At 39.9% G+C, this 26,613-nt stretch overlaps 1 protein-coding gene across 4 annotated transcripts in view; it reads right to left on the bottom strand.

The window, feature by feature from the left end:
* LOC117409170 (probable phospholipid-transporting ATPase IA) overlaps nucleotides 1-26,613 on the bottom strand; it is a 121,705-nt gene that overhangs the window by 28,603 nt on the left and 66,489 nt on the right. For all 4 annotated transcript variants that reach the window (XM_034910973.2, XM_034910979.2, XM_034014798.3 and 1 more), the window contains 10 exons: nucleotides 22,965-23,047; nucleotides 22,111-22,160; nucleotides 21,017-21,086; nucleotides 20,035-20,119; nucleotides 19,688-19,827; nucleotides 15,023-15,161; nucleotides 13,758-13,822; nucleotides 3,680-3,852; nucleotides 2,951-3,134; nucleotides 1,378-1,488 (listed from right to left, as the gene is read on the bottom strand). In XM_034910973.2, the coding sequence (XP_034766864.1) occupies nucleotides 1,378-1,488; nucleotides 2,951-3,134; nucleotides 3,680-3,852; nucleotides 13,758-13,822; nucleotides 15,023-15,161; nucleotides 19,688-19,827; nucleotides 20,035-20,119; nucleotides 21,017-21,086; nucleotides 22,111-22,160; nucleotides 22,965-23,047 (1,100 nt within the window). The remainder of the gene's footprint in view (nucleotides 1-1,377; nucleotides 1,489-2,950; nucleotides 3,135-3,679; nucleotides 3,853-13,757; nucleotides 13,823-15,022; nucleotides 15,162-19,687; nucleotides 19,828-20,034; nucleotides 20,120-21,016; nucleotides 21,087-22,110; nucleotides 22,161-22,964; nucleotides 23,048-26,613) is intronic.

The raw sequence follows: 26,613 nt of genomic DNA, 5'->3' as shown, positions 1-26,613 counted from the left end.
GTGGATCAAGATCTTTTCTTTGATTAGAGAAAGGCTGTGCGCATTTACCAATCCTTGACAAAAGAATGACTGTTAACAAAAAAAAAATTGCTAAAGCCAATAGGCAAATATAGACTCGGCTGCCAAATGAATTGTTGCAGATCAGACTAAGAACCGATTCCAAGCGATAGATCAGATGATATGGAAAGCTTGGCTGGACATGGTTAAAAGGATCAACGTCTAGGGTCCTAAACCACAACACACACATTTCCATTTACTTCAATCAAAGGACTGCTTTTTGAGATGCCACCAACAAACCTCTAGCTAAGCTGGAGTAATTGAAACTGACTCCCAGGTTAAGTCTGTAGAGATAATAATATATTGCATTTCTATGTAGGTGGAAGGAGGCCAATAAAACGCCAGTGTTGTTTCCAACATGGGGAGACAATTATAAAAGCTATAACTATAACATGTACTTGCCCCTTTTGATCTTGTACTGTAGATTATATATACAAACAAATAATAAAAAAAACTCAAATTACAAAGCATAACATGCTAAAGTTGATTCTTAGCAACTGTACAACATGGCTTCCTGGTGCCTTACTATAGTCACATGCAGGGTTTACCTACATTAGAAAGAACAGCACACAAGGGTACATTCCTTTAACAGAAAGATACCCTAGAACTATTTGATTTCCTGTTGCAGCCAAATTAGACTATATCTTAATAGTCAGATACTATTGTCCTAACGTCACCAACTGAAATATACTTATACAGTATACTTTGTTCTTTCTCGCGAAATAAACCAAATAAATATTCATAGCGGCATTGCATTGCCTTTCATTAAACATGAATTCCTAATTCAGCTATTCAACACTGCTGAACACTGAAGGTAGTAACTCTGTCACCACCTTCATTTTCTATCTGCAAATCAAGATCAACTCAACTGAACTGTATTCTCATTCCTATGTTAGCTCATCATTTTTTTTCGTTATACTGAACTGTACTATATTGTTTTTCACTTCAACTTCAAAATGCATGCCAAAACAGAACTACACAATAATTGGCATGACTTGCATACATAGGTACATACTGTACGTGTGTCTGCTGCATATTTGTAACACACAGACATTCACTCATTGGATTACAAACAGGTTCAAATAAGTAAGATTTACATTTCTTCAAATAAGACTCATGTTTTAGAGAATTTACTAAATGAAAGAATGCTGAAAAGCAGGCAATACTTTTTTTATTCAAAACAAAAGGATCTCAGTGTGAAATATTTAAATCCAGCTGTTGTTGAAGTGCTCCATGGCATTCCTCTTTAAAACTAGCCAGTCACACGGTAGAGAGGGTATAATGAGAAACAGCAAAGCTCATTAAAAAGCTCAGTCTTACCTCAATAATGTACAGGACAATATTCTTGTAGAAACAGTAGAGGATGCACTTTGTCACTCTGTTATAGTTCCATGCTCCATGAACAAGCAGCAAGTTCTTCAAATACTTAAACTAAAGAAGAAAAAAATACAAGTTCAGATTTTCCCATAAAACGAATAGGATAACTAAACTGATGTAAACTGAATAGAAATCTCCACAAGTCATTCTTGTCTGTGCTGTTGTGAAGCTGTCATTTAAAAGCCTGCATAAATAGCCGCCCCACCCCCCCCCACCCCCGTTTATTAAATGACTGTACTGATATTTATAATGTTATAAAACAGAGGCACTTCATAGGAAATCAACCTCTAATGTCTGTGTACATTTTTCACTTCACATTCCAATTAAATAAATAAATAAATAAATAAATAAATAAATAAATCTGGCCATATAAAGGCCCTCTGATGCATTGTGATACAAATTCTGGGCAAAGTTCAGGCACAGAGAAGCATAGTACTAAGCAACCTAGAGCCATGCAACTTGCCAGGTAAAGTCTGAGTCTGGCAATAACTGAGATGAATACGTTCTATTTTTGGAGATATTTTAAACTGCTTCATAACTATTGCAACTACATATTTTTTTTCGATTGCTTATTCTCTCTCTCTCTCAACATGTATTTACAGGTGCTTTGGCAGGTTCATAGGCTTAATTGATGTCAGGCAGTTGTTGACCGACTTCGACAGCCTGGAACTGCATCTGCGCTAGAGAAGCGGCAGACCAGAGAGACACAGTGAGAGCGGGAGAGAGAGTTTAATACATTGTGTCTTGTGCCAGACATGAACTGCTTCACAGAGTGGCACAGAAAGTAATGGGACACGGCCTGATCATGTACAATTGTAAAAAGTTCTCTTCAGTGTTCCATGTTCTGTTTTGTTCCAAAGAAAGTTGTGATTATGCTCGGTTGGTAAAAGTGCTAATAAAACTGTTGTTTTTCACCCAATTTGCTTCATTCTCCCCCCCCCCATGTTCATTTCATATTGAAGTTCAATGGTGCAGTGTTTTTTTAATTTATTTTTAGCCATCTATGATTACAATATATAGCAGTGACCAAACATGACTTTTTATAATAATACGAAAGGAAATGTTGTGGCCTTTCATTTGATATAAGTTACATGCATGCAGCACAAACTATCCAGTAGTTACATGTAAATGAAAACAGTGAAAAACAGGTGGAAATAGGGCTGAGTGTAAAAAGAGTTAAAAACACGGCAAAGTTTACATTTCCTAAACATTGCTGGTAACCCGCTTTATATGGACGTAAAAACGTTTTAAAACTGAAGACTAAAATGTATACATGCCACTATCATTGAAATGGCTGAAATGAGATGGTCAGGTGTGGACTGGCATGGGATCACTCAACAGGAGCAGCAGGCAAATGTGCAGCCAATATGAACTCACAAACAACCCACACAGCAGCTGTGAACACATTTTTTTTTGCCAGTATTTTAGTGCAAATTTGTTGTAATGTGGTGGTTGTTTTGTTTGCAGTGAGGAACAATAGTTTGAGAGTGGCTAGTTCTGATAATGAGCGAATCACCTGAGCAATGGAGTAGTCAGAAGAATTAGCAGCCTGTAGTCCCTCATTTCCACTGATGCCAACACCAACATGCGCAGTCTGGATCATGCCCACGTCATTGGCGCCATCACCAATGGCCAGCGTGATCACCTTCACTTGCTTCTTCACCATCTCAACTACTTCTGATTTCTGAAGGGGAGAGACTCTGCAAAGAAAACCACATCTGAATTGAACTGAATTCACACTACTCACCGACACCCCCTGAAGGTAAAGCTTGAAATTACTTCCCTTTTCCACTTATTGAAAGTTTGTTTTATGAATAGCAGCAGTGTTTTTTGTTACATTAAATCAAATACAGTATAAACTCTATAAAAAGTCTATGAACTAGTAGAAGTGAATGGACCAAGCAGAGGTGATTGGACTGGTGACTCTAAAAGCAGGCGATGTCAACCGTACCAATGTTGAGAATAAACACATACCACAGTAGAAACTCAATCTGGTACGGCTGATGTCATCAATGGGTTTCTTTGTGATGTGTGGCATACAACAGGCAAAACTGGTGCGCCGATTGGCTGAAAGATCCCCCACAGTATATAATATCACACACACATGCACCAAACCCTTCACTCAGCCCCTTTACAATTGGTCTAAACCAATGAGTCCAGCAAATTATGCCAAATTGATTTATTAAGCAGTGGAGGTACAACATAAACATAAAAAAGTGATATCAATTGACATCGCTGAACTCACCTGCAGCAGATCACAGCTTTGCAAGACAGTGCAAGATCCAGAAAGTACTGTCTTATTCCAAAAGTCAAGGCATATTTCAGTGATTTACCATCTATGATGAGAGCACAGTCATTCTCCTTAAACAAGGCATCGCCCAATTTACCACAGTGGTGGCTCAGGGTTTCCCTCGTTCCCTGGAAATTAAATGATAAAGTCAACTATGAAAATGACTGAGTAGAAAATGACTGAGTAGAAAGTGACTCCTGCACTGAGCACTTCACTGGAAAATAGCAAACGTAATACCGATCCACAAAAAGGGAGACAAAACCGAACCAGGTAACTACAGACCAGTAAGCCTGACTTCTATTATATGTAAACTTATGGAAACTATAATAAGATCCAAAATGGAAAATTACCTATATGGTAACAGTATCCTGGGAGACAGTCAGCATGGTTTTACAGCTTGACTTTTTTGAGGATGCAACATTGAAAATGGATAATTGCAAAGCATACGACATGGTTTATTTAGATTTCCAGAAAGCTTTTGACAGAGTCCTGCATAAAAGATTAATTCTCGAACTGAATGCAGTAGGGACTCAAGGAAATGCATGCACATGGATTAGGGAGTGGTTAACATGTAGAAAACAGAAAGTACTGATTAGAGGAGAAACCTCAAAATGGAGTGAGGTAACCAGTGGTGTACCACAGGGATCAGTATTAGGTCCTTTGCTATTCCTAATCTACATTAATGATTTAGATTCTGGTATAGTAAGCAAACTTGTTAAATTTGCAGACGACACAAAAATAGGAGGAGTGGCAAACACTGTTGCAGCAGCAAAGGTCATTCAAAATGATCTAGACAGCATTCAGAACTGGGCAGACACATGGCAAATGAAATTTAATAGAGAAAAGCGTAAAGTATTGCATGCAGGCAATAAAAATGTGCATTATAAATATCATGTGGGAGTGTCACAAAGACGGCTGCAGTGGGTGACGTAAGTTCAGTTTCGTTTTAGTTTTAGTTTTAGCTCTTTGATTCTCCACTCGCTGGAAGCTATAAAAAAGGCCAACAAGATGCTCAGATATATTGTGAGAAGTGTTGAATTTAAATCAAGGGAAGTAATGTTAAAACTTTACAATGCATTAGTAAGACCTCACCTAGAATGTTGTGTTCAGTTCTGGTCACCTCGTTACAAAAAGGATATTGCTGCTCTAGAAAGAGTGCAAAGAAGAGCAACCAGAATTATCCCGGGTTTAAAACGCATGTCATATGCAGACAGGCTAAAAGAATTGAATCTATTCAGTCTTGAACAAAGAAGACTACGTGGCGATCTGATTCAAACATTCAAAATCCTAAAAGGTATAGACAATGTCGACCCAGGGGACTTCTTTGACTTGAAAAAAGAAAAAAGGACCAGGGGTCACAAATGGAGATTAGTTAAAGGGGCATTCAGAACAGAAAATAGGAACTTTTTTACACAGAGAATTGTGAGGGTCTGGAACCAACTCCCCAGTAATGTTGAAGCTGACACCCTGGGATCCTTCAAGAAGCTGCTTGATGAGATTCTGGGATCAATAAGCTACTAACAACCAAACGAGCAAGATGGGCTGAATAGCCTCCTCTCGTTTGTAAACTTTCTTATGTTTTTATCTGCTCTTTAATGCTATGTAAGGCTTGTCATTTCAACTTGTACCATAGATTGTTTCGTAAAATGGAGAGAAGGATGCAGACAGGTTTTATTGATGTTGCCGGCTTGATGCACGCAGTTGTTCGTTGTCTGTAATGCAAACCTCTCACAAAGATGCTTATTGAAATGAAATGATCAAAAACAAACACATGAAGCAATCAGATTAAAAAAAACAAACAAACAAAACAAAAACATGAACAAACACACATTCGTTTTTTCGATGTCTGACAAAAAACAGTACATAACTTGACATAGGTGTTTTTACTATTTAAAAGTAAACACCTATACCCTCCAAGTCGGTGATAATTAGAAGTCATTTGAGACAATTTCGGGCATTACTCTCCCGCAACGGTCGGTAATGACTGATAATTGCTTCCGTGTTGGATCATTTAAGGATATGACCTCACAATGCTGCAGTTATTGAAATATGAAATGGCTTAAATTGCTCTGCAAACGGCATTGGGCAGGTGGCACAGAGCCACCAGGGAAGGATGCAGCCACCTCTTTCACAGATGACAGTGGAGAGCTCTGTTCAACAGGAATGGACGTGAAGCTGCAGTCAGGGAGTGCCTCTTTGGCATGCTCTGGTCCCAAGCAGGAATAGCACCTGCCATGCTTATCTTCCAGTGGGAGACTGACCTTGTCATATGTCACATGGTTAAGACCCTGGCAGAATGCAAGCAGCAACGCAGTGTACAATACTGTAACAACTGCTGCCTTAGTCTGCTCAAGCAGCATGCGTCAGTATACAGTACTGTAACAGGGCTGGTGCAGTATTCAGTACTGCAACAAAAAACTGCTGTCTCAGTCTGCACAAGCAGCAACGCCGCTGTACAGTAATGTAACAAGGCGGGCGCAGTATACAGTACTGTAAAGATTATAACAGGGAGAGTCAAGACTCGAACCAAGTCTGCTGGTACTGGACCAGGGATGGTACCACTGTTTGAACAGAGTAGGTGACTTTGTATTGAGTCGGAATGGTAATGAACCGAGATTGACCCGAGCTTGAACCGAGTGGTGCCTGCATTGGTTTAGTACCGGTTTGTTGCCTTACCGTCGGTTCAGGACATTACGGTACGGTACCTTGTTTACAGTAGTTTGAACCGAGATGAACCGGTTGGTTCAGTACCCGTACAGCACCGGTACGGTACACTAGGTACGGTTTGGTACCCTCGGTATGGTTCGGTACCGGTGCGGAAACCTCATTTGCTGTTCAGTGCGTATACCGGGTCGGGAATGGGGTTGGTCTGTGACCTACAGTTACTGCAGAAGCAGTATATAGGGATGCCCACCTATATAGCATCCGGCAAAACGACACAGCCTTAACAACCTTCGCAATGGTGCTGCAAGCAGGCACCAAGGCGGCAAAGATACTCTGTGGAAGAGACTGCAAGCAGTCAGAACGGATGCAAGACCGAGGGATGCCTACTGTTAGAGCCCTAACAGCCTTCGCAATGGTGCTGCAAGCAGGCACCAAGATGGCAATGAGACACTGTGGGAGAGACTGCAAGCAGGTACCAAGACGGCAACGAGACACTGTGGGAGAGACTGCAAGCAGTTTAAGCCAAATCGCGTGTCTCGGCAACGCAGGACTGCTGAGCCCAGCAGCTGCATTCGTGTTTCTGTAAAAAAAAACAACAACAACACACACACGTTTGCACTCCTACATTTGTGGGGACTTCATTGGCTCTCACTATATTTTAATGTACTATTTCTAACTCCAGTCAGACAAAACTCCACACAGGGTGAAAGTCGACAAGAAGGTAAATATTTTGTTAATTTTTTTTTTTTGAAGACATGTTTAGTTCTTAAAAAGATGTTTTACAAAGTGGGGACGTCCCCACAACGTCATTTTTTCAGAAGTTACTATCTTTGTGGGGACACTTTCTCAAATTTTGTCTGCACATTGATAGTAATACCTGCCCACACACGAGAAAAACTCACACAAAAAACAGTACTACAATTAGTTTAAAATATACTACATTTGTTTACAAAAACCTTTAAAAAGAGGCTGCAAAGCAGGTTTCCTTGTCCTTCGTTTGCTCTTTGTTTGGTCGGTGTTTTCATCTGCAAGCCTGAAGGAGAAGAACCCTCACCACTGTGTGTGGCACCAGGGTGAGTCAGCACGGTCACCGCGTGTGCAACCGGGATCGGAGATTTAAACTTCGGGATTCATTTCGGGGAATTTTAATCCCACAAAAGTTTAATTTAGTTTGTGCAGGGAGGTTCCTGAAGCGGGACCTCCCTTTTAGTGGGAGCGGCGCTTGGCCTGAGCTTGGCCACCTTTTGTTTTATTAGCTGTTTTTTCTCGCTGTGCTTGGTTTTGGATTTTTGTAGTATTATGTAAATGTGTGTGTATTTCCTTCCGCACTAGGGATACCATTGCTGCTACCCTAGTGGTGGCCACCAAGAACTACAACAACTGCCTGTAAATAAATAAAACCTGGACGCCTGTGCGGCATTTCAACGTCAAACCCTCTGTGTCTCTCTTGTCTCTCAGCGGATACCAACACAGTAACAGAACACCTGTTACATGCAGTAATAAAGCATCATTTGGTAGCCTGCATTTTATGGTACTGCGTAAGCAGTAAAAAACTTACAATCGAACTCCCACACTGACCTGGCTTGCTGTTGAATTATAACAAATACCTACATTGCATGTTCAAATGTTTATTACATCTGCTTAACGGCTTAACTTTGCAGGAGTCAGTGTTAAAGAGCTGTGAGATCTCACGCAGACCTTGTAAATAGTTGTGTTTAGCATGAAAATGTGGCTATTCAGCTGTGCCAAGGAGCATGCCAAGTGTAATCAGACATGAAGACAACTGCAAGCATCTGAATCTGAATAGCCTGCTGGAGCTCCAAAAACAAAAACTATACATCTGTCTAATGTGATTTTACATCAGGGTAAATGCACTGTGTGGAAGACACGTTACAATGCTCCTTATTAAAAAAAAAAAAAGTAGTTTCATTTACTTGTGCTAACACACAAGTGAAACCACAGCAGCCTTCAAACAGACGCAAGTGTGGGCTGCTACATCTAACTGCACGGAGCCTACAGGACCCTTCACTCTCAGGTATAACAAACCGCTGAAACTCAAGCGAAAGGAATTATTTGAAATCCATAGCTTTACATCTCACAGACGAGAGAGAGAGAGAGAGAGAGAGAGAGAGAGAGAGAGAGAGAGAGAGAGAGAGATTGTGTCATTGCTGAGATCACTAGGAAAAGGTAGAGCAGCTGTAAGCAGTTACCTCAACGTTTTAACTCCTGTAAGTTGCACCAAAAGAGTAAATGCTTTTATCCTTATGGGGCCTATTAGAGTACAAAAGCACAGTGCCAAAGTGTACTCGAGTGGCAAAATATAGAAATGTGCTGTGCAAAAAAAAAAAAAAAAAAAAAAAAATAGATAGCAAATAAATATGTAATTCTTTTTAATCTTTTTGTTTTGACAGAATCACTTTGTGCATGTGAGCAGCAGGAAAGGAGTAGCTGACTTTGGCACAACTCTATGATCTGCAACAAAACTGAGCTGCCCATCCTGAGCTCTATGGGACAGCTGAAGAAATACTTTTTTTTTTGGGAGAGGGGCTTTTAACTTTTTACAATGCTACAAATGACATTCCTTGAAAGCGTGGATGCTGTTTCGCCTCAATGTCTCGTATGAAATTGACTTTATTTAAAAGGTCTGCAGCCCTCTTTCCATAACTCAATAAAAACAAGAACTTGCAGCAAGAAAACTCACGTGCTGCTAAAGTGTACACAAATAGTACAACCTGCCAACATATTACACATCTTCATAACTCGAATGAGAAACTCAAGTTTTCATAGCTATGATGCAAAGTGTAGACAATTCATGTAGATAAGCACTGGACTTTTTGTGAACACATTTAGAGACAATCATATACAATTTTATAAATTGAACATCTGCAACCATTTTGTTTAAATGTGCTATTGCGTAAAGGTCCATCTAAACCTCAATGCAAAAAAGAATAAAGTGTTCACTTCAACTCTGCCATTACTCAATTCAGAAATATTAACTTGAAACTGATCTTTCAAACTTTCTTAAATCAACAATTCACACACATTTAATTTAATTATGGATAAAACCATTGCACAGTGCCAATTATTGCCCAGCTAATTCTCTTCACTCATCAGTCCAGAAGCATGTTTATCTTTGGCTGCTTTGCTGTCACACAGCATCAAGCAAATCAGCCAATGATTTCTTTTGGACTGTTCACAAAAAAAACAAGCACAACCTTGATCTACCTCAATGATTGAAATTCACTACAGTGGAAAGAGGCTACTTTCTGTATCAGTAGCTACTTAATACTTCCAGAATATACCCTTGCCATGCTGAAGCGTTTAGTGTTGCAGTTTGGAATAACTCAAGTTAAAGTAATGGAGAAGTCTGTTTAATATACAGTTTTAGAAAATGAAGTGAGAAGGGGAGCCTAATGTGACAGCTAACACCCTGGAATGCAGCCTGGGCAACTGAACATATGAAAGCAAGTTGAGTTTCTAATCTTAAAACCTACAGAACAAAAAGACGAAATCAAATCAGACGACTTCATTTCGGTACACTTAGCAAATCACATTGCTTCACAATTCTAGATTTTTGTGAACTCACTTTCCAGTATAAAAATCACAATTAAAAAGCCATAGCCCAGCAGATAGCAAACCTCCCTTTGGGCCAACATGTCAAAGGTTGAAATGTTAACTGTGGATGTTAGGTTATGTCTGTTTTACAGATGTGAAAGACTCGAGCTGTCCAAGACGACTCCTCAATGACGTAGCTCAGCACTTGGGAAGGGTCTCTTTGGAAATGAACATGCAAGATGTCTTTGCATAAATACCTTGGATTCTTTACCAAAAAACAAACAAACACGCACACACTGGGACAGACACACACACACACGCACGCACGCACACAGTGGCAAAAATGACAACTTCTTGCAAAACAGTGGAAGATCAAGTGAGATACATTTTATATTTCTCATTAGTGTCATTATCAATACATTCACGATGAACAGACATGCACAACATCTGGACTGTTGTATAGGTTACTTTATTTAAGAAAGTATTCATACATATATCAAAGGCATAGATCTATCTTTTTGCTCCATTTAGCTTGCATGCGTGCACATGTGCCAGACGGCAATGTGCTGCTATGCACTGAACACAGCAATGTCACCCTCAACAGCATCTGTGACAGAACTGTTAACAGCTTCTGTTGTGAATCAAAGCCCTCTGCCTAAGAGTTTTTAGTATCACTTCCAGCTAAATACTCCTAGCCCAGCTCCCATATTAAGAGACCCCAGCTCCATGTAAAGAGCTGCTGACCTTATCTCAGTGGTAAACAGTTTTGAATGTATTCTCAAGTCTCAAGGCATAGCTTGTATTCTCTTTCACATCCTGTTAAAGATCTCACTTCACTCCCAGTTCCAGAAATGTTGACCCTGAATCCTTTGTCAGAGTACCCCAACAGTTTGACTTCCACACCCCTTCATGATCCCTCTAGAAATGCGTATGAACAGCCTGAATTATAGCTACACCAAGAAGGGGGGGTTAATACCTGTTTCAATGTAATTTAATACTTCAAAAGAACATATGAAAGTTTACAAACGAGAGGAGGCCATTCGGCCCACCTTGCTTGTGAGTAGCTTATTGATCCCAGAATCTCAATCAGCTTCTTGAAGGGTCCCAGGGTGTCAGCTTCAACAACATTACTGGGGAGTTGGTTCCAGACTCCCACAAGAACCAGGTAACTACAGACCAATAAGCCTGACTTCTATTATATGTAAACCCATGTAAACTATAATAAGATCCAAAATGGAAAATTACCTATATGGTAACAGTATCCTAGGAGACAGTCAGCATGGTTTTAGGAAAGGGAGATCGTGTCGAACTAACCTGCTTGACTTTTTTGAGGCTGCAACATCGACAATGGAGATAGATAGATAGATTTCAAGAAAGCTTTTGACAAAGTCCTGCATAAAAGATTAATTCTCAAACTGAACGCAGTAGGGATTCAAGGAAATGCATGCACGTGAATTAGGGAGTGGTTAACATGTAGAAAACAGAAAGTACTGATTAGAGGAGAAACCTCAAAATGGAGCGAGGTAACCAGTGGTGTACCACAGGGATCAGTATTAGGTCCTCTGCTATTCCTAATCTACATTAATGATTTAGATTCTGGTATAGTAAGCAAACTCGTTAAATTTACAGACAACACAAAAATACGAGGAGTGGCTAACACTGTTGCAGCAGCAAAGGTCATTCAAAATGATCTAGACAGCATTCAGAACTGGGCAGACACATGGCAAATGACATTTAATAAAGAAAAGTGCAAGTTACTGCATGCAGGCAATACAAATGTGCATTATAAATATCATATGGGAGATACTGAAATTTAAGGAATCTATGAAAGACCTATGAGTTTATGTTGACTAATTTAAATCAAGGGAAGTAATGTTAAAACTTTACAATGCATTAGTAAGACCTCATCTAGAATATTGTGTTCAGTTCTGGTCACCTCGTTACAAAAAGGATATTGCTGCTCTAGAAAGAGTGCAAAGATGATAATTATCCCGGGTTTAAAAGGCATGTCGTATGCAGACAGGCTAAAAGAATTGAATCTAGTCAGTCTTGAACAAAGAACACTACGCGGTGATCTGATTCAAGCATTCAAAATTCTAAAAGGTATTGACAATGCCAACCCAAGGGACTTTTTCAACCTGAAAAAAGAAACAAGGACCAAGTGTCACAAATGGAGATCAGATAAAGGGGCATTCAGAACAGAAAATAGGGGGGAGAATTGTGAGGGTCTGGAACCAACTCCCCAGTAATGTTGTTGAAGCTGACACCATGGGATCCTTCAAGAAGCTGCTTGATGAGATTCTGGGATCAATAAGCTACTAACAACCAAATGAGCAAGATGGGCCGAATGGCCTCCTCTCGTTTGTAAACTTTCTTATGTTCTATGTTCTAATTCTGTGTGTAAAAAACACAGTGGGGAGCAAGACAGCAGAAACTGAAATGGTAGAAATGATAAAAGACTGCTTCCTAACGCAACTTGTCAATGCACCGACTCGAGTGGAGGCATGCCTTGATTTAGTCTTTTCAAATAACGAAGACAGAATAACTAAAACAGAGGCCAGAGAACCATTGGCAAACTCAGATCACAACATGGTCTCATTTGAAGTGCTTTCTAAAACCAAACGTAATGACAAAAGCTAAGGTTTACAATTTTAAAAAGGCCAACTATGGGGGAATGAGGCAGAGACTAACAGAAGTAGACTGGAGCAAAATAGAGAACACATCCACAGTGTAGTACTAGAGATGCAAAATAATGACATCCCAAAAGAACAAAGTACACAGAAAGAATACTTGGAACAGCAAACACAAAAAAAAGGAAGTTAGAAAGGCCAAGAGAGAGACAGAAATTAATATTGTCAAGGGGGTTAAAACCAATTCCAAAAAGTTTTTCCAATATTACAACAGTAAAAGAACATTCAAGAAGGAAGTAAAATGTCTCAGGAGATACAAATGGCAAAATCATAGATGAAGAGAAAAAAATAGCAAATATATGAAACTTTTCACAAGTTTTTACAAAGGAGGATACGAACAACATGCCCCACATGCCGACCTGTTCCTATCCAGTTTTAAATGACTTTAGCATAACAGAGGCAGAAGTGTTAAAGGGACTAGGAGCTCTCAAAATAAACAAATCCCCTGGGACGGATGAGATCCTCCCAATAATACTCAAAGAAATGAAAAGTTATTTACAAACCGCTAACCAAGACAGGGGTTGTACCGACAGACTGGAGAATTACAAACGTAATACCGATCCACAAAAAGGGAAACAAAACCGAACCAAAGTTGAAATCCCCCGTTAATATTGCTTCTCCTTTGCTACAGACATTTCTAACGTCATTGTATAACAGATTATTTTGCTCGGCATCTGAGTTTGGCAGGTCTATAGCATGCCCCTATTATAATGCCCATTGAATTTGTGTCAATTATTCGAACCCATATTGATTCTGCGTTGTTGTTTTTCACCTGGGCTTCAAGACTTTTTTTGATGTATACCACTACCCCTCCGCCTCTTCTGTCCTACCTGTGTGTGTATACCCACTAATACTCAATTCGTCTCCATCCCTCTCGGATAACCACATTCTGTAACACCAATCACATCGTAGTTACTTTATCACATCTGGCTTTATTTCTTTCTTGGGACACCTAATATTTTCTAAATTTGCATCTGTGTGAAGCTTCTTCATAATCAAGTTGAACATTGTGGGACACAGGAGGCAGGACTTAATAAAAGCCCATGTAAAGCAGTTCAATTATTAAACCTAATACATATTTTGGTAGATTTTTTTTTTTTTTTTTTAAGTCTTAAAATACTTACATCAAGTGTGTCTTCGTTTATCACAATCATACCCATGTTTTTCTTCAAAAGTTTGCAAGAGTGTCCTGTGTTAGAAATCATCATCAGAAAGAAAAAAACAACACTTATTAAATGTATATTAAAAAAATAAAATAAAAATCTCCATTTTAAAATCCAGCAACAAACAAAATCCAGTCTGCTATTGAAAATTCACATGGCCAGTTCAATTTCCTCTACCTTTCCATAATTTAGTAACACAGTATACCAGAAAGCTTTTAAATCTTAAGGGTGTATTTCAAAACACATGTTCAGGTGTTCACACATCGCTAATATCAGTACAGCTCCTAATCTAATTTTTATTAGTAGGTTAACAACATTATAATCGGATAGGTACAGGTATTCATTGTTTCACAAGCAGTACTAGCCACCATGTTACAATGTTAGCCAAAACTAACACCCCTGACTGGCTTCATGGTTTTAGTTAAAATGCCTCTGTGACTGCTTTTTACGAGGTTCACAGTTCTTGAATCAAATACCCTCAAATGAGAACTTGCAGTGATATTAACCAGAAAGCCATTCATATAAGAACATAAGAAATTCTAGAAAGAGAAAAGGCCATTCAGCCCACCTATGCTTGCTAACTTTGATGCAAGCACGGTCTGTTAGCACTCAGACAAGGGAAAATACAAAACAAAAAAAACCCTAACCAAGTTAGTAGGGGAAATGAAACCTCTGAGAATCTGTGGCTAAACAGACCACCCTTCCTCCAGGTGACTAGCTAAAGGTCTTATTATGATCACAGAGAGGGTTATATAGTGTTGTTCATGACAGCATCCAGCCTATTCTTGAAGGATCCGATAGTCTCTGCTTCAATAACTCTGTCCGACAGCCTGTTCCAGCCTTCTCTAGCAGACAGTGGGAGGATTTTGTTTTTGGATTTTGAGAAAAAAGAAGCAGTATAAAATGCAAGGCCCTATTTAAATTTTTTACAGGAATACAATCTCTACTAGTCCTTGAAAGTAAATGTTGAGGATTTCCAATAGAATAAAGGATTTTGATATCCACGTATATGCTGCTCTTCTGGATCATGCTATATGTGTTGTAATTCAACACTGCTGGTAATTGCACCAACAACACTTGGGACCACAGACAACCTTAGTGTGTGTTCTGCCCTGTTTTCCATTAATGAAACTGAACACTTGGCTTTTCTCATGTTATTTAGTGGATAAAACACCACTGTGTAGCAGCTAGCACGTAAAAAACAACATCTTAAGAGACAGCCCTACCTATGTTTATTGCAGTTTCCTGCTTGTCCCCTGTTAGAATCCAGATCTTGATGTCTGCTTTCATCAGAGTTTCTATGGTTTCTGGCACTTTGTCCTGCAGCTTATCTTCAATGGCTGTGGCTCCAAGCAATTGCAGATTCTGGAAAAAAATATATGAATACTGTATTAAAACAAGGAGGAAGGAACTTACTTTGGAAGGTTGGTTAAAAGGGGGCACATTAGTACCAGTCCCACGTAATCATTGAGTGGGTTCTCAAGTTAGTGCTAAAGTGATCAGAATGAGAAATGTCAACTGCTTGGAAAGTCTTTTCAAATGAAAAAAGGCATCTAAAAATTCTGAACAGTCTGAACAGTTTTTACATTGTGATGTAATAGTGCAACATATCTAACTTTAAAAAGCATATTCATTTAAATTATTCAAAATGTGCATCTTTTAGTAACAGTAATAATTATTAAAACAAATAAATGATGTATTTTGTAAGAGATTTAAAAGCGTGGAGTTAATATAAAAAAAAAAATCTAAATGACTTGCATATATACAGACGTGCTCAAATTTGTTTTCTCTGAAATAACTTGAAACTGACAAAAGTAATTGGCATCCACCATTGTTTATTCCATATTTAATAGAAATCAGACTTTGCTTTTGATTTTTTATTCAACATAATATTGTAAATAATAAAACAAATGAAAATGGCATGGACAAAAATGATGGGACCGCTAACCTAATATTTTGTTGCAAAACCTTTTGAGGCAATCACTGCAATCAAATGTTTTCTGTAGCTCTCAATGAGACTTCTGCACCTGTTAACAGGTAGTTTGGCCCACTCTTCCTGAGCAAACTGCTCCAGCTGTCTCAGGTTTGATGGGAGACTGCAAGTTCTCCAGACTGCAAGTTTCAGCTCTTTCCATAGATGTTCGATAGGATTCAGATCAGGACTCATAGAAGGCCACTTCAGAATAGTCCAATGTTTTGTTCTTATCCATTCTTGGGTGCTTTCAGCTGTGTGTTTTGGGTCATTATCCTGTTGGAGGACCCATGACCTGCGACTGAGACAGATCTTTCTGACATTGGGCAGTACGTTTCGCTCCAGAATGCCTTGATAGTCTTGAGATTTCATTGTGCCCTGCACAGATTCAAGGCACCCTGTGCCAGGCGCAGCAAAGCAGCCCCAAAACATAACCGAGCCTCCTCCATGTTTCACTGTAGGTATGGTGTTCTTTTCTTTGAAAGCTTCATTTTTTCGTCTGTGAACATAGAGCTGATGTGACTTGCCAAAAAGCTCCAGTTTTGACTCATCTGTCCAAAGGACATTCTCCCAGAAGGATTGTGGCTTGTCAATATGCATTTTAGCAAATTCCAGTCTGGCTTTTTTATGTTTTTCTTTCAAAAGTGGAGTCCTCCTGGGTCTTCTTCCATGGTTCTTTTTCTACCATTCGCACGATCCTTCTGTTCAATCTGGGGTCGATTTTCCTCTTGTGGCCGCGCCCAGGGAGGTTGGCTACAGTTCCATGGACCTTAAACTTCTTAATAATATTTGCAACTGTTGTCACAGGAACATCAAGCTGCTTGGAGATGGTCTTGTAGCCTTTACCTTTACCATGCTTGTCTATTATTTTCTTTCTGATCTCCTCAGACAACTCTCTCCTTTGCCTTCTCTGGTCCATGTTCAGTGTGGTGCACACAATGATACCAAACAGCACAGTGACTACTTTTCTCCATTTAAATAGGCTGAATGACTGATTACAAGATTGGAGACATGTGTGATACTAATTAAAGAAACTAATTAGTTTGAAATATCACTATAATCCAATTATTTATTATCTTTTCTAAGGGGTACCAACAAATGTGTCCAGGCCATTTCAGAATATCTTTGTAGAATAAGCAATAATTCATATCTTTTCATAGCTTCTTTGCTTTATTCTATGACATACCAAAGGCATGCAAGTATACATGATAAAATAGCTTTTAATTTAATCACTTTTCAGGAGGAATGAAGCATTATTTCAATGAGCTGTAAGGGTACCAACAAATTTGAGCACGTCTGTATGTATTTTTTAATTGTCTTTACCACACAACCAGTTCTAAATGCCTAATAATTCTCAACAAGTACAGTAATCTGTCACAAATGCTGTTTTAAACACAATTATACAACGCTGTAACAATTACTCTTCACACAATTATTGTTTTGACATTCAGCTTTTATTAGGGAGCTCCCTTAAATCCCTTGTTTAGAAAGATGCAGGGTATTAATGCTTGTGACAGAGTAGCTGTCTGCCATGTGGGTGCGTGCATTCGCTGCTGAGTGAAAGGCAGGAGATCGAGACGGAGGTTGAAGTTGATACGCCCTGCTGGCAAACAGGATTTATTTACATATCAACACACTGAACAGCTCACGTGACACTACCAGCAATGGCATTGTATGGAGCACATACAACAGTATATGAAGACTTTGGTAGGTTCTACAATATCTGATCTAATCTTCTCTGTTCAATAATAAACTAACGTTGCTGAAGAGATTGATCATGGTGGATAAACGGTTAGGGTGGATATGTGACGAGCGGATAAGCGATGGATTACTGTAGTATTGTAAGATCTATACAGGCACACATGGCCTCAGATTAATGATGTTATTATAGTAAGTGTAAATTGATGCAGGTTTTAAGTGTTTTTAATTTACTTGCAGCAACAAAATAGATAGTATAACTGCTAATTATGTAAATGAACCTACACTGGTGAAAAATATAGAATAATAAACCAGATGATCACTTAAAAAAAACAAAACTGAAATATAACATTTGGACACCAGGTGGTATGTGTTAAAGGAAAGCCTGGCAATGTGTCTAAGGCCACTTGAACTTGATTCTATTAGTATTAAAAGTATGTAATACCATCTAAAATAGAGGATACCACACCCTAGAGAGTGGAAATCAGAATACAAAACAAGTCAATGTTAGGACGGCGGTTCTGGAAAGATTTAATAAACCAATCGGTGTGCCTCAAGACATTCTTGCAATGACAAATCGCGTTTGAAAAATCTGAATAAACCATTTTAAAATTTAAGTTTGATGATGATGAGTTATCAGATTACAAAGCAGTACTGTATCCGTTGTGAACGAATTGCCATCAGTGCCAAGAAGATATTCTTTTAAGCGAAGTTCCTGTTCCTTTAGCCGGAGCATTTACAATGGGAAAAATCTTTTTCACGACAAGGGTGTTCTCTTAGACGAAGTGTTCTCTTAGGAGGTGTTCCTATACATGGAGACTACTAATTATATATACTGTGCTCCCTCACTATAACGGTCTCGGGGGACACACAATATGAACGTTATAAACGGAGGAGGAGGTGCGGGGCCCCCAAGGGACACACAACAGCAGTGGGTACAGGCAAGCCACCTACAGAAAATATCTAAGACTGATGACCTAGAAGCTTACCTCCTCACGTTTGAGAGGACAGCCGATCGGGAAGCACAGCCCGCAGGACAGTGGGCTGGAATTATAGCCCCCTTTTTAACACGAGATGCCCACAAAGCATATGTTGACTTAGAAGCAGCAGATGCCACCGATTATCCAAAACTGAAGGCAGCAATCCTGGCCAGAGCAGTCACAAAAGCTGTTTGGGCCCAGCAATTCCATGAGTGGCGATACCAGGAAGAAAGGCCCTGACGATCCCAAATGTTTGACCCCATACATCTGACACAAAAATGGCTACATGAACTGAACACTTCCTCACGTATCATAAAATTCCTAGTAACTGGTAACTATATTCAGAGTCTACCTGGTGGACGACGGAAGTGGGTCACTCTGATGTATGTAATGTAGTTAACATGGTGGAAGGGGCACGTCAGTTCGCTAAAGTGGCTAAAAGGGAAAAGAGGCAAGTGCAAGTGCTCTCATAGGACTCAGGGAGTGCAATTACATTGGTCTCTGGGGAATTACTGAGATCCTCTAAATTGGACCATTCCCACAAAACTGGTGTTACATGTATACACGGAAATGTTAATTATTATTCAACTGCGACTGTACAAATACAAATTGGGGAACACAGTGTTGCAATCCAGGTTGGGATAGTACTGTAGCTCCCGTACCCTCTAATACTGGGGAGGAACTTTCCAGGTTTTAAAGAGTTGGTTCAGACGGCAGGAATGTGAATAATTGTGACAACAAAACAGAACCAGTAGATTTGTTGCTGGAGGAGAGCGTTGAAACCATAGTTCCCTTTACTGATTCAGAATTGTTTAATGATAACATTAAGTTAAGGAAAACAAAAGAGGGCGCGCCGCTTGGATAAATGTAGTGGTAGCCGTGGGCGAAACTTCGAAAGGAGACGGAAAGGGGGTTACCACACAAACCAGTAATCCAGAGGTAATAGGAACAGAAAGCATCAGTTCCCAGGCTCCCAAGTGGCGCATCCAGTAAAGACGCTCTGCGTGGAGTGCAGGATGCGCCCTATAGTCTGGAGATCGCAGGTTCGAATCCAGGCTATGTCATTGCCGACCGGGTAGAGATGGCTTAGGTCGGCAGGGCAATCGATGGTTCACTGCGCACCAGCGACCCCTGTAGCTGATAGGGCGCCTGCGGGTCTGCAGTGGAGCCATTCAGATCTGTGTTGTCCTCCGGCACTGTAAGTCTGGTGGCTTCGCTGTGGAGCCACAGTGCGAACTCACCTTCTCGATCAGCTCGTAGCTCTCTTCTAGTTTCAGCACTCTGTTCTGCAGAGCTGTAGATGCCCGGTGATACAGTTGTAGCCAGTCCTGGTAAGCAGCTTCAGATATGTCACAAACAGCATAGCACAAGGTTCTTAATCCTATGGAAGACAACCAGATAAACGCCATGCAGCAAACTGCGATTGCTATGAGGGTTTTTTTTTCTTTCCGTTAAGAACTAAAACACTAATTCTGAAGTAATTTCTCATTGGAATACAAACACATTAGATTGAACATAATACCGGTATAGACACATTAAAATATGAAATGTGCATTCACTCTTATTACCTGGTCATGATTTTACCCACCTTCTGTAGCAAATTGTTCCAAATGCTTTAAAGTAATTTCCTTATTTCTGGAGCTGTCTACAAGACGATCGTAAATGACTGTATCCTGAAACAGAAATAATACAAGCGGCAGGGTTGAGGGAGACAATACTTGATCCAATTTACCCAATCATGTGTAACCACAACCAGTGTACAGCTCTGGCCAAACGTTTTGCATAATCACCTTCTAGAATTAACCAATTTTGCTTCATAAAGTCGAATGAAACCTGCTGAATAATTGTTACGTTAACATATTGCATTACATACCACTCTGTAGTTTTCCATACATGGTGTTAAATAAAATATCTAAATTATGTTCATATAGTTGTTTCTTCAATTTTCTTTTAATGAATGTCTCAATCCTAAAATTCTAGGTGATGCTAATCCTTTGGCCACAGCTGTACACATGAATTTTTCCCCAGTATGTAGACATTTGGTAAGCTCTCATTTTAACCACTCTGCTTGACAAGGTATTTTTCAGAACCAAGGTAAATGCATTTTGTTTGCCATTAGTGTGTTTTGTTGTCTAGAGGGACCCACTTGTCTGAACTGTGTTAATGGAAAGAGTGATGTAGTAAACTATTGCAATGAGATCAGAGAGAGCCTCAACACAAATAGGATATACCGCATTATATAAGCTTTATCAGCACGATTGTGGTGTTTATCCCCCTGATAAATTAATAGACTACAACAGTGATTATTGATGGTGGAAATGTTTATTTTCAATATTCAAAAATACTGTACTAGAGTACAGGTAGATATAGTTTTTTGACTTTATACATAAAACAATTCCAGATGTTCTTTGGGATATATGTTCAGTTGCTGTATGAAAGCCAGATTTTTGAAGCAACGAAACCCTTAGCTCGCCAGAAGACTAGGCAGGACTGCCATCTAGTGGATACATGTAATGTTTCCAAATAACTCCTAACTTGTGAACAGACAAAAGAGCAAAAACAAAACTTACAGCTCCTTTGCAGTATAGTCTTAGTCTTCCTGTTGGTGTGCGGACGATTACAGACATCCTTTTTCTATTGCTGTAAATAAATTACAAAAAAACTAAATAAACCTCTGGAGGAATATAAAAAGTATGCAATCGATCTGTAATAAAACAGTGCGTTTTATCTGTCAAACATGGCAGCTGTGTGTTATTGAAATTAAAATGTAAAGACCAAATCAGAATGGACACCATTAACTGAATTCTCAAATCAAAGGAAACAAGATGGATTTTCAAATGGCTGCTGACTCATGGATGTCTAAATCATTTCCTTGATGGTTCTGGGCTTAAAAAAAAAATAAAAATAATGAGGTACAGTGGCTGACACCCACATACAGAACTCACACAACCAAGACTCTGTGGCCTAATGGCACAGCTCTCTGCTCTTCATGCACAGTATTGATAGCTGTCAAACCATTAAAAATCACTAGGAGAGACACACTGTAAGAACTAAACATGAAAATAAACAATTCTGATGGCTTGCTGTGTTGATTTTTACACCAAGCTTGGCTCCTTTGTATTTGTTTTCTCTGCAATGCGTTCGTGTTTACTGAACGACTGTTCCAGACAAATGGCAGCTTCCAGGGTTATACTGGCAAAGTCGCCTTGGAGCATTTTCCACCTGCAGTTTATCTTTGCCATGGCAAAAATCACTTAAAGCTCCTGAGGCTGCAAATCTGTCTCCATTTTTCAAGAAGATGAAAAACTACAACCTCTATGGTTTGCAAAAAAGTTAAATAACAATAAAAATATAACAATAGCTCAACTTTTGTAGATATTGTAGACCCACTTTTATGCTATCAATATCTGATACCACTGTAGTTAATTTTTTGTAGTCATACAGAAATATATGTGCAGCTATGGCCAAATGTTTATATATATATATATATATATATATATATATATATATAAAAAATCGTTTTTTTTATCCTAAACTTCTAGGTGATGCAATACTTTTGGCCATAGCTGCCATGCCTTGATGAGGTAAACTTAGTTTATATAAAAATCACCCTGTATTTAAATCATATATATGTATTCAAATCATATTAAATGTGCTACATTACCTTGTGAATTCCAAAACATTCAACAGCTCATATCTCTCTTCTTGTCCAAGCTGTACAAAGATAAATCACAACTCTTAAACAACAGAAACACAGCACAGAATCAGTTTGTATCATGCAGCATCCTATCCTATATTCTTTATATAAATGTCTAGTGGCCAACTATTTCAAGGCAATACATCGGATGTCCTGGTATCACACAGCTTGAAGATAGACAAGATGTCAAGCCACCATAACTGTTTAGACAGTAATGGAACAAGGGTGCAACAAATACACAGTACCTGAGAATGCACGTTTTAATCCTATCTGCAGAAAGGTTTCAGCCATCTAAAGAACTGTTCATTTTTGGTCTGTCCGCTTTTTCAAAGATTGATTGCGATAACTTTTGATTGCTAAAACTTTGCTCCTGTCTTTCATCCAGGTTTTAAAAAAGTAACCTGTACTTAAAAGAAAGATACAGTACATACAGCTTTAACTTCAAGACAAGAGAAGCTGGCATTTAAAAACCCTTATAGCATGTCATATGTCAAGTATTTGATATCCTCTGGGCTCTACTGGTTATGTTTTGTGCCTGTGCATGTGGAGGAGGAGTTCTGGAATGTTCTTTTTGAGAATTAGAAAACTGTGACCCTTGCTAGTACAAAGCAGTCAGTTTTGGCATAGCATTTTTATTAAGCATTACAGTACCTACATTCAAATTCGTACGACACAAGTCAAAGCAAAATGGTTTGTGAGGTTTGAGCAGTTATTCAGGCTCAAGGAACCCACAGAGTTATGTAAAACAGTTTGTGTAAATGTAGATTGCTTGTTCATCAGTGTTTATGGATTGTGTAGTCTCTCCTCTTAAATGTACTTACAGCCTCTATTATCACAGCGTCAGGTGTTCGTCCGGAGAACACAAAGCCCAGGTTCTTAGCTGCTCTTACTAAAGCTCCTTCATCTGTAAAAGTAATTCATTCATTAATTATGTGATAACAAAATAAAAGAAACAAGCCACAGAAGTCAACCTGATGCATTTGTTTATTAAAAAGAAGGAACACCATTCTTACTGTCAGGACATAACTGTACTGGGGCAATGGCTCTCAACCTTAAGATATTGTAGCTGAGGCTAGATGGTTCCATTACTTTTACTGTTAAAGTTAATGCCATTTTATTTAATTGAACACTATGCTGTTCTCTGCCAGCTAACTGGCCTGCTTCAACCAAACATGGTGTTCAACCAGTTATTAAAAAGCACAAGGTGCACAGCTCAACTCCCTCAACTACTCTGGTTGGCTTGACATGTCTAACAATTGAATGGAATAAAAGTACTTTAATGGCTTGACAAAAATGCAGCAGACACACAAATTCAGAGGCATTCACCTGTGGCTCTTTCAATTGAACTCCTTAATTACTTATCATATTGGTCACCGTAAGGCTATGGTCTATGTTTAAGAAAAATATTGGTAGACGTCGAAGAGAACTGAACCTAACCAAAGGTCTGTTTAAGCACTAAATATAACCTAAAAAGTCAATTACAAAAAAAGAAAGAAAGAAAGAAAGAAAGAAAGAAAACAAACAGATTTGAAATAATTTACTTTGTCGAAGGAATCTAGGAGAGTTAGTCTTGCTATTCAAACGAGTGCTCAGTAGTTTGAATAGCAAGACTAACTCAACAAATAAATCTCTGCTGGGAACAAGTGCCAGGAGCAGAGTGCTGCATTGGGAATATTGATTTGGAGTAGACAAGTCATCGTGAAAGTGAATTGTGCATTGCTTTCCTGTTTGTGCTGCTTGTTTGCCTGTGCTGTGTAATTTAGTCAGCACTCAATCTAATTGGAATAACAATAAACACACGTAATCACTCTATGGAAAGATCATTCATGTTGCAATGGCTTTGCCAAATAGAAAGCTGTTGAACTTAGACTAACCCATTGTTGCTTGGAACTGGAATCTTAGTTTATTTGTGCAAGACACACTGCACACATAGTAATGCATACCTTGCAGATGGTGTGATCTATATTTTTATAAGCTAACATTACCTTAGGTTTATTATACGAACAGCTTAAAAACCTGAAAACCATTACCGTATGGGTTTTTAGCTCCTAAAGACCCGAAACCTGAATAAGATATACCAAAGCTGTTCGACGAGCCTGTGACACAGTCATGGCCTGTCCCCAAGGACATAAAAACACTGCGGTCACAGACCTCAACATCATTTTTTCTTCAAGTCTGCTGCAATCATGGACACAGCGACCTTAAAGGTTAATGGTTACATTTCTATTTCAGGGAACCAGGGTTATAACCTAATGTTCCCAAGCTTTTGCTCCCTCGAACCTCCTGCAAAAAATTCTGCAAGGCCATGTAAACTGCCTGGAGCTCTAAAACATTGGTGTTTCCACCAAGAGTGAGCACCTTTAGACGGTGACGAGACACTGTCACTGGGCAGCCTCGGTTCAACATGGGCTGAAAAACCCTGCTGTTGAACCAGGCCTGCAGAGAGCCCATGTGCAGGAGACCTAATGGAAAGGTCTGGGAAGCTGCTGCCATCAATCCCAGAAGTCTCTGGGACGTCACTACCGTGAGCGCTCTGAGCTGAAAGAGCTCTAAACAGGCAGCTACTTTCTGCACGTCCGACAGAGTGGACAGCATGGACCTGGAGCCCCAGCACACTCCTAGAGAGGAGGCTGTCTGAGAAGGTGTAAGCCAGCCCTTTGCATGATTCACCGTAAGGCCAAATCACTCAAGGTGGGCCTCTGCCTGTGCAACAGATTGGTCGCAAATAAGCCAGTCATCCAGATAATTGAGCACTCTAATGCCTTTGAGTTTCAAGAAGTCAGTATAGCTTCCAAGCACTTTGAGAAGACATAGGGAGCTAGAGAGAGGCCAAATGACAAGACCCAGAACTTGTATGCTGTTCCCTGAAAAGCAAACCACAGGTACTTCCTGTGCGCTGGTTGTATGGGGATGTGGAAATAGGTGTCTTTGAAGTCCACCGTGGTGAACCAGTCGCCTGGGCTGATTGACTGCAACAGCTGTTACATCATCAACATTGAACCTCCTTCGACAGACACAGGCTGACCTGAGGTCGAGGATCGGTTTGAGGTCACCAGGAAGTCCTGTTTGGGCACTAGGAAGTACCTGGAGTAGAGCCCTGCCTTAGTTCTTGCAGCAGAGCTGCTACCTCCTGACACCCCACCACAGCGTCCTGTGGGTCTATGCAACAAGGGGGTTTGTTGTGTGGGTGGGTCGTCACTGCACAATACTGGCAGACACGGAGCATTGGGTGTTCACATACCATATAGGCATGCAGATTTAATCAACACAAGTTCTGACACTAGAGTACCAGCAATGGTAGCCCTAGTGTCACATTTAATAAATTATGTAGGCCACGGCACTTGCAAGACTGCAGTGGCCCTCTTGATCAGCGGTAGCTTTGCCAGCAGGGAGAACTTAACCGCAGGGATGTGCTCTCAGACTCCACATCCTCAGACGAACACCAGCTCATGTTCGCCCCCTCCTCAGAGGCGGCGATGGACAGCATGTCCTCCTGTTGCCAATTTGTGCTTGTAGCCCCCCGGGGACCCAAGCACCCAAGGGGACAGATGGGGCCGAACTCAGCTCTGAGTCCGCCAATCGCTTGGAACGGCAACTCTTCTTTGGGGATCAGGGGAAGGCGAACCAGAGGAAGATGATGAAGACCACGAAGGGCTACTTTCCCTGGTGCGTCGTCCGGTCTCCCTTGGCACAGAGCCACGGGGAGAGGACGCAGCCACCTCTCTAACAGAGGATGATGGGGAAGAGCGCTGTGCAGGAGTAAGGGACGCAGAGCACTCTATAGAGCTGCAGGAGACAAGCTTCTCCAGCATGCGCTTAGAGCAATGTGCACAAAACTCGCAGAAGCTGCGATTAGCCAGTGCCTCCTTGGCATGCTCTGGCCCCAGGCAGGAAGAATGTCTACTGTGCTTGTCCACAACAGGCAGACCTTGCATGTGTCGCTGGGATAAAACTCAGACATGATGCTCTCAGCACCACATTGCAGGCAGGCCTGCGCTTAGTCTCTGTGAAAATAGAATGAGAAAAAAATTCTCAACACAATACAGTAATTCTAACAATTACATAAAATATACAAACCGTCTTATAATTTTAGCCCAAGCCAAAATGACAAATAAATAACTTCAGCCGGAGCTATTGCAGCCTGGAGGGAGAGCACAAAGTCAGCTGACTTATGCTGCTTGATCCCTGGGAGGGAACAACTCAAGCCGCTGGCTTCACACGGGGCACAAGGCCGCAGTGGGAAGTAACAAACAGACTGTAGTGCACAAATATGCGTAATTAGTAAAACTAACAGATGATTATTTTTAATAATTATTTTTAATAATCACATATAAATTGTGTAAAAACACAATAAATGCGAAATATATAGAAGAAAAAGTAACAAGTACTTATCTGAACCAGCTCTCCTGTCAGGTCAGTTCTTGAAAGGAAAAATGGCGTTGAGGTGTGTGACCACTGTTTATGTCCTCA

The sequence above is a fragment of the Acipenser ruthenus genome, chromosome 2 (genome assembly GCF_902713425.1).
Source record: "Acipenser ruthenus chromosome 2, fAciRut3.2 maternal haplotype, whole genome shotgun sequence".
Classification (NCBI taxonomy): Eukaryota; Metazoa; Chordata; class Actinopteri; order Acipenseriformes; family Acipenseridae; genus Acipenser; species Acipenser ruthenus.
This window is presented reverse-complemented; position numbering and strand designations above follow the sequence as displayed.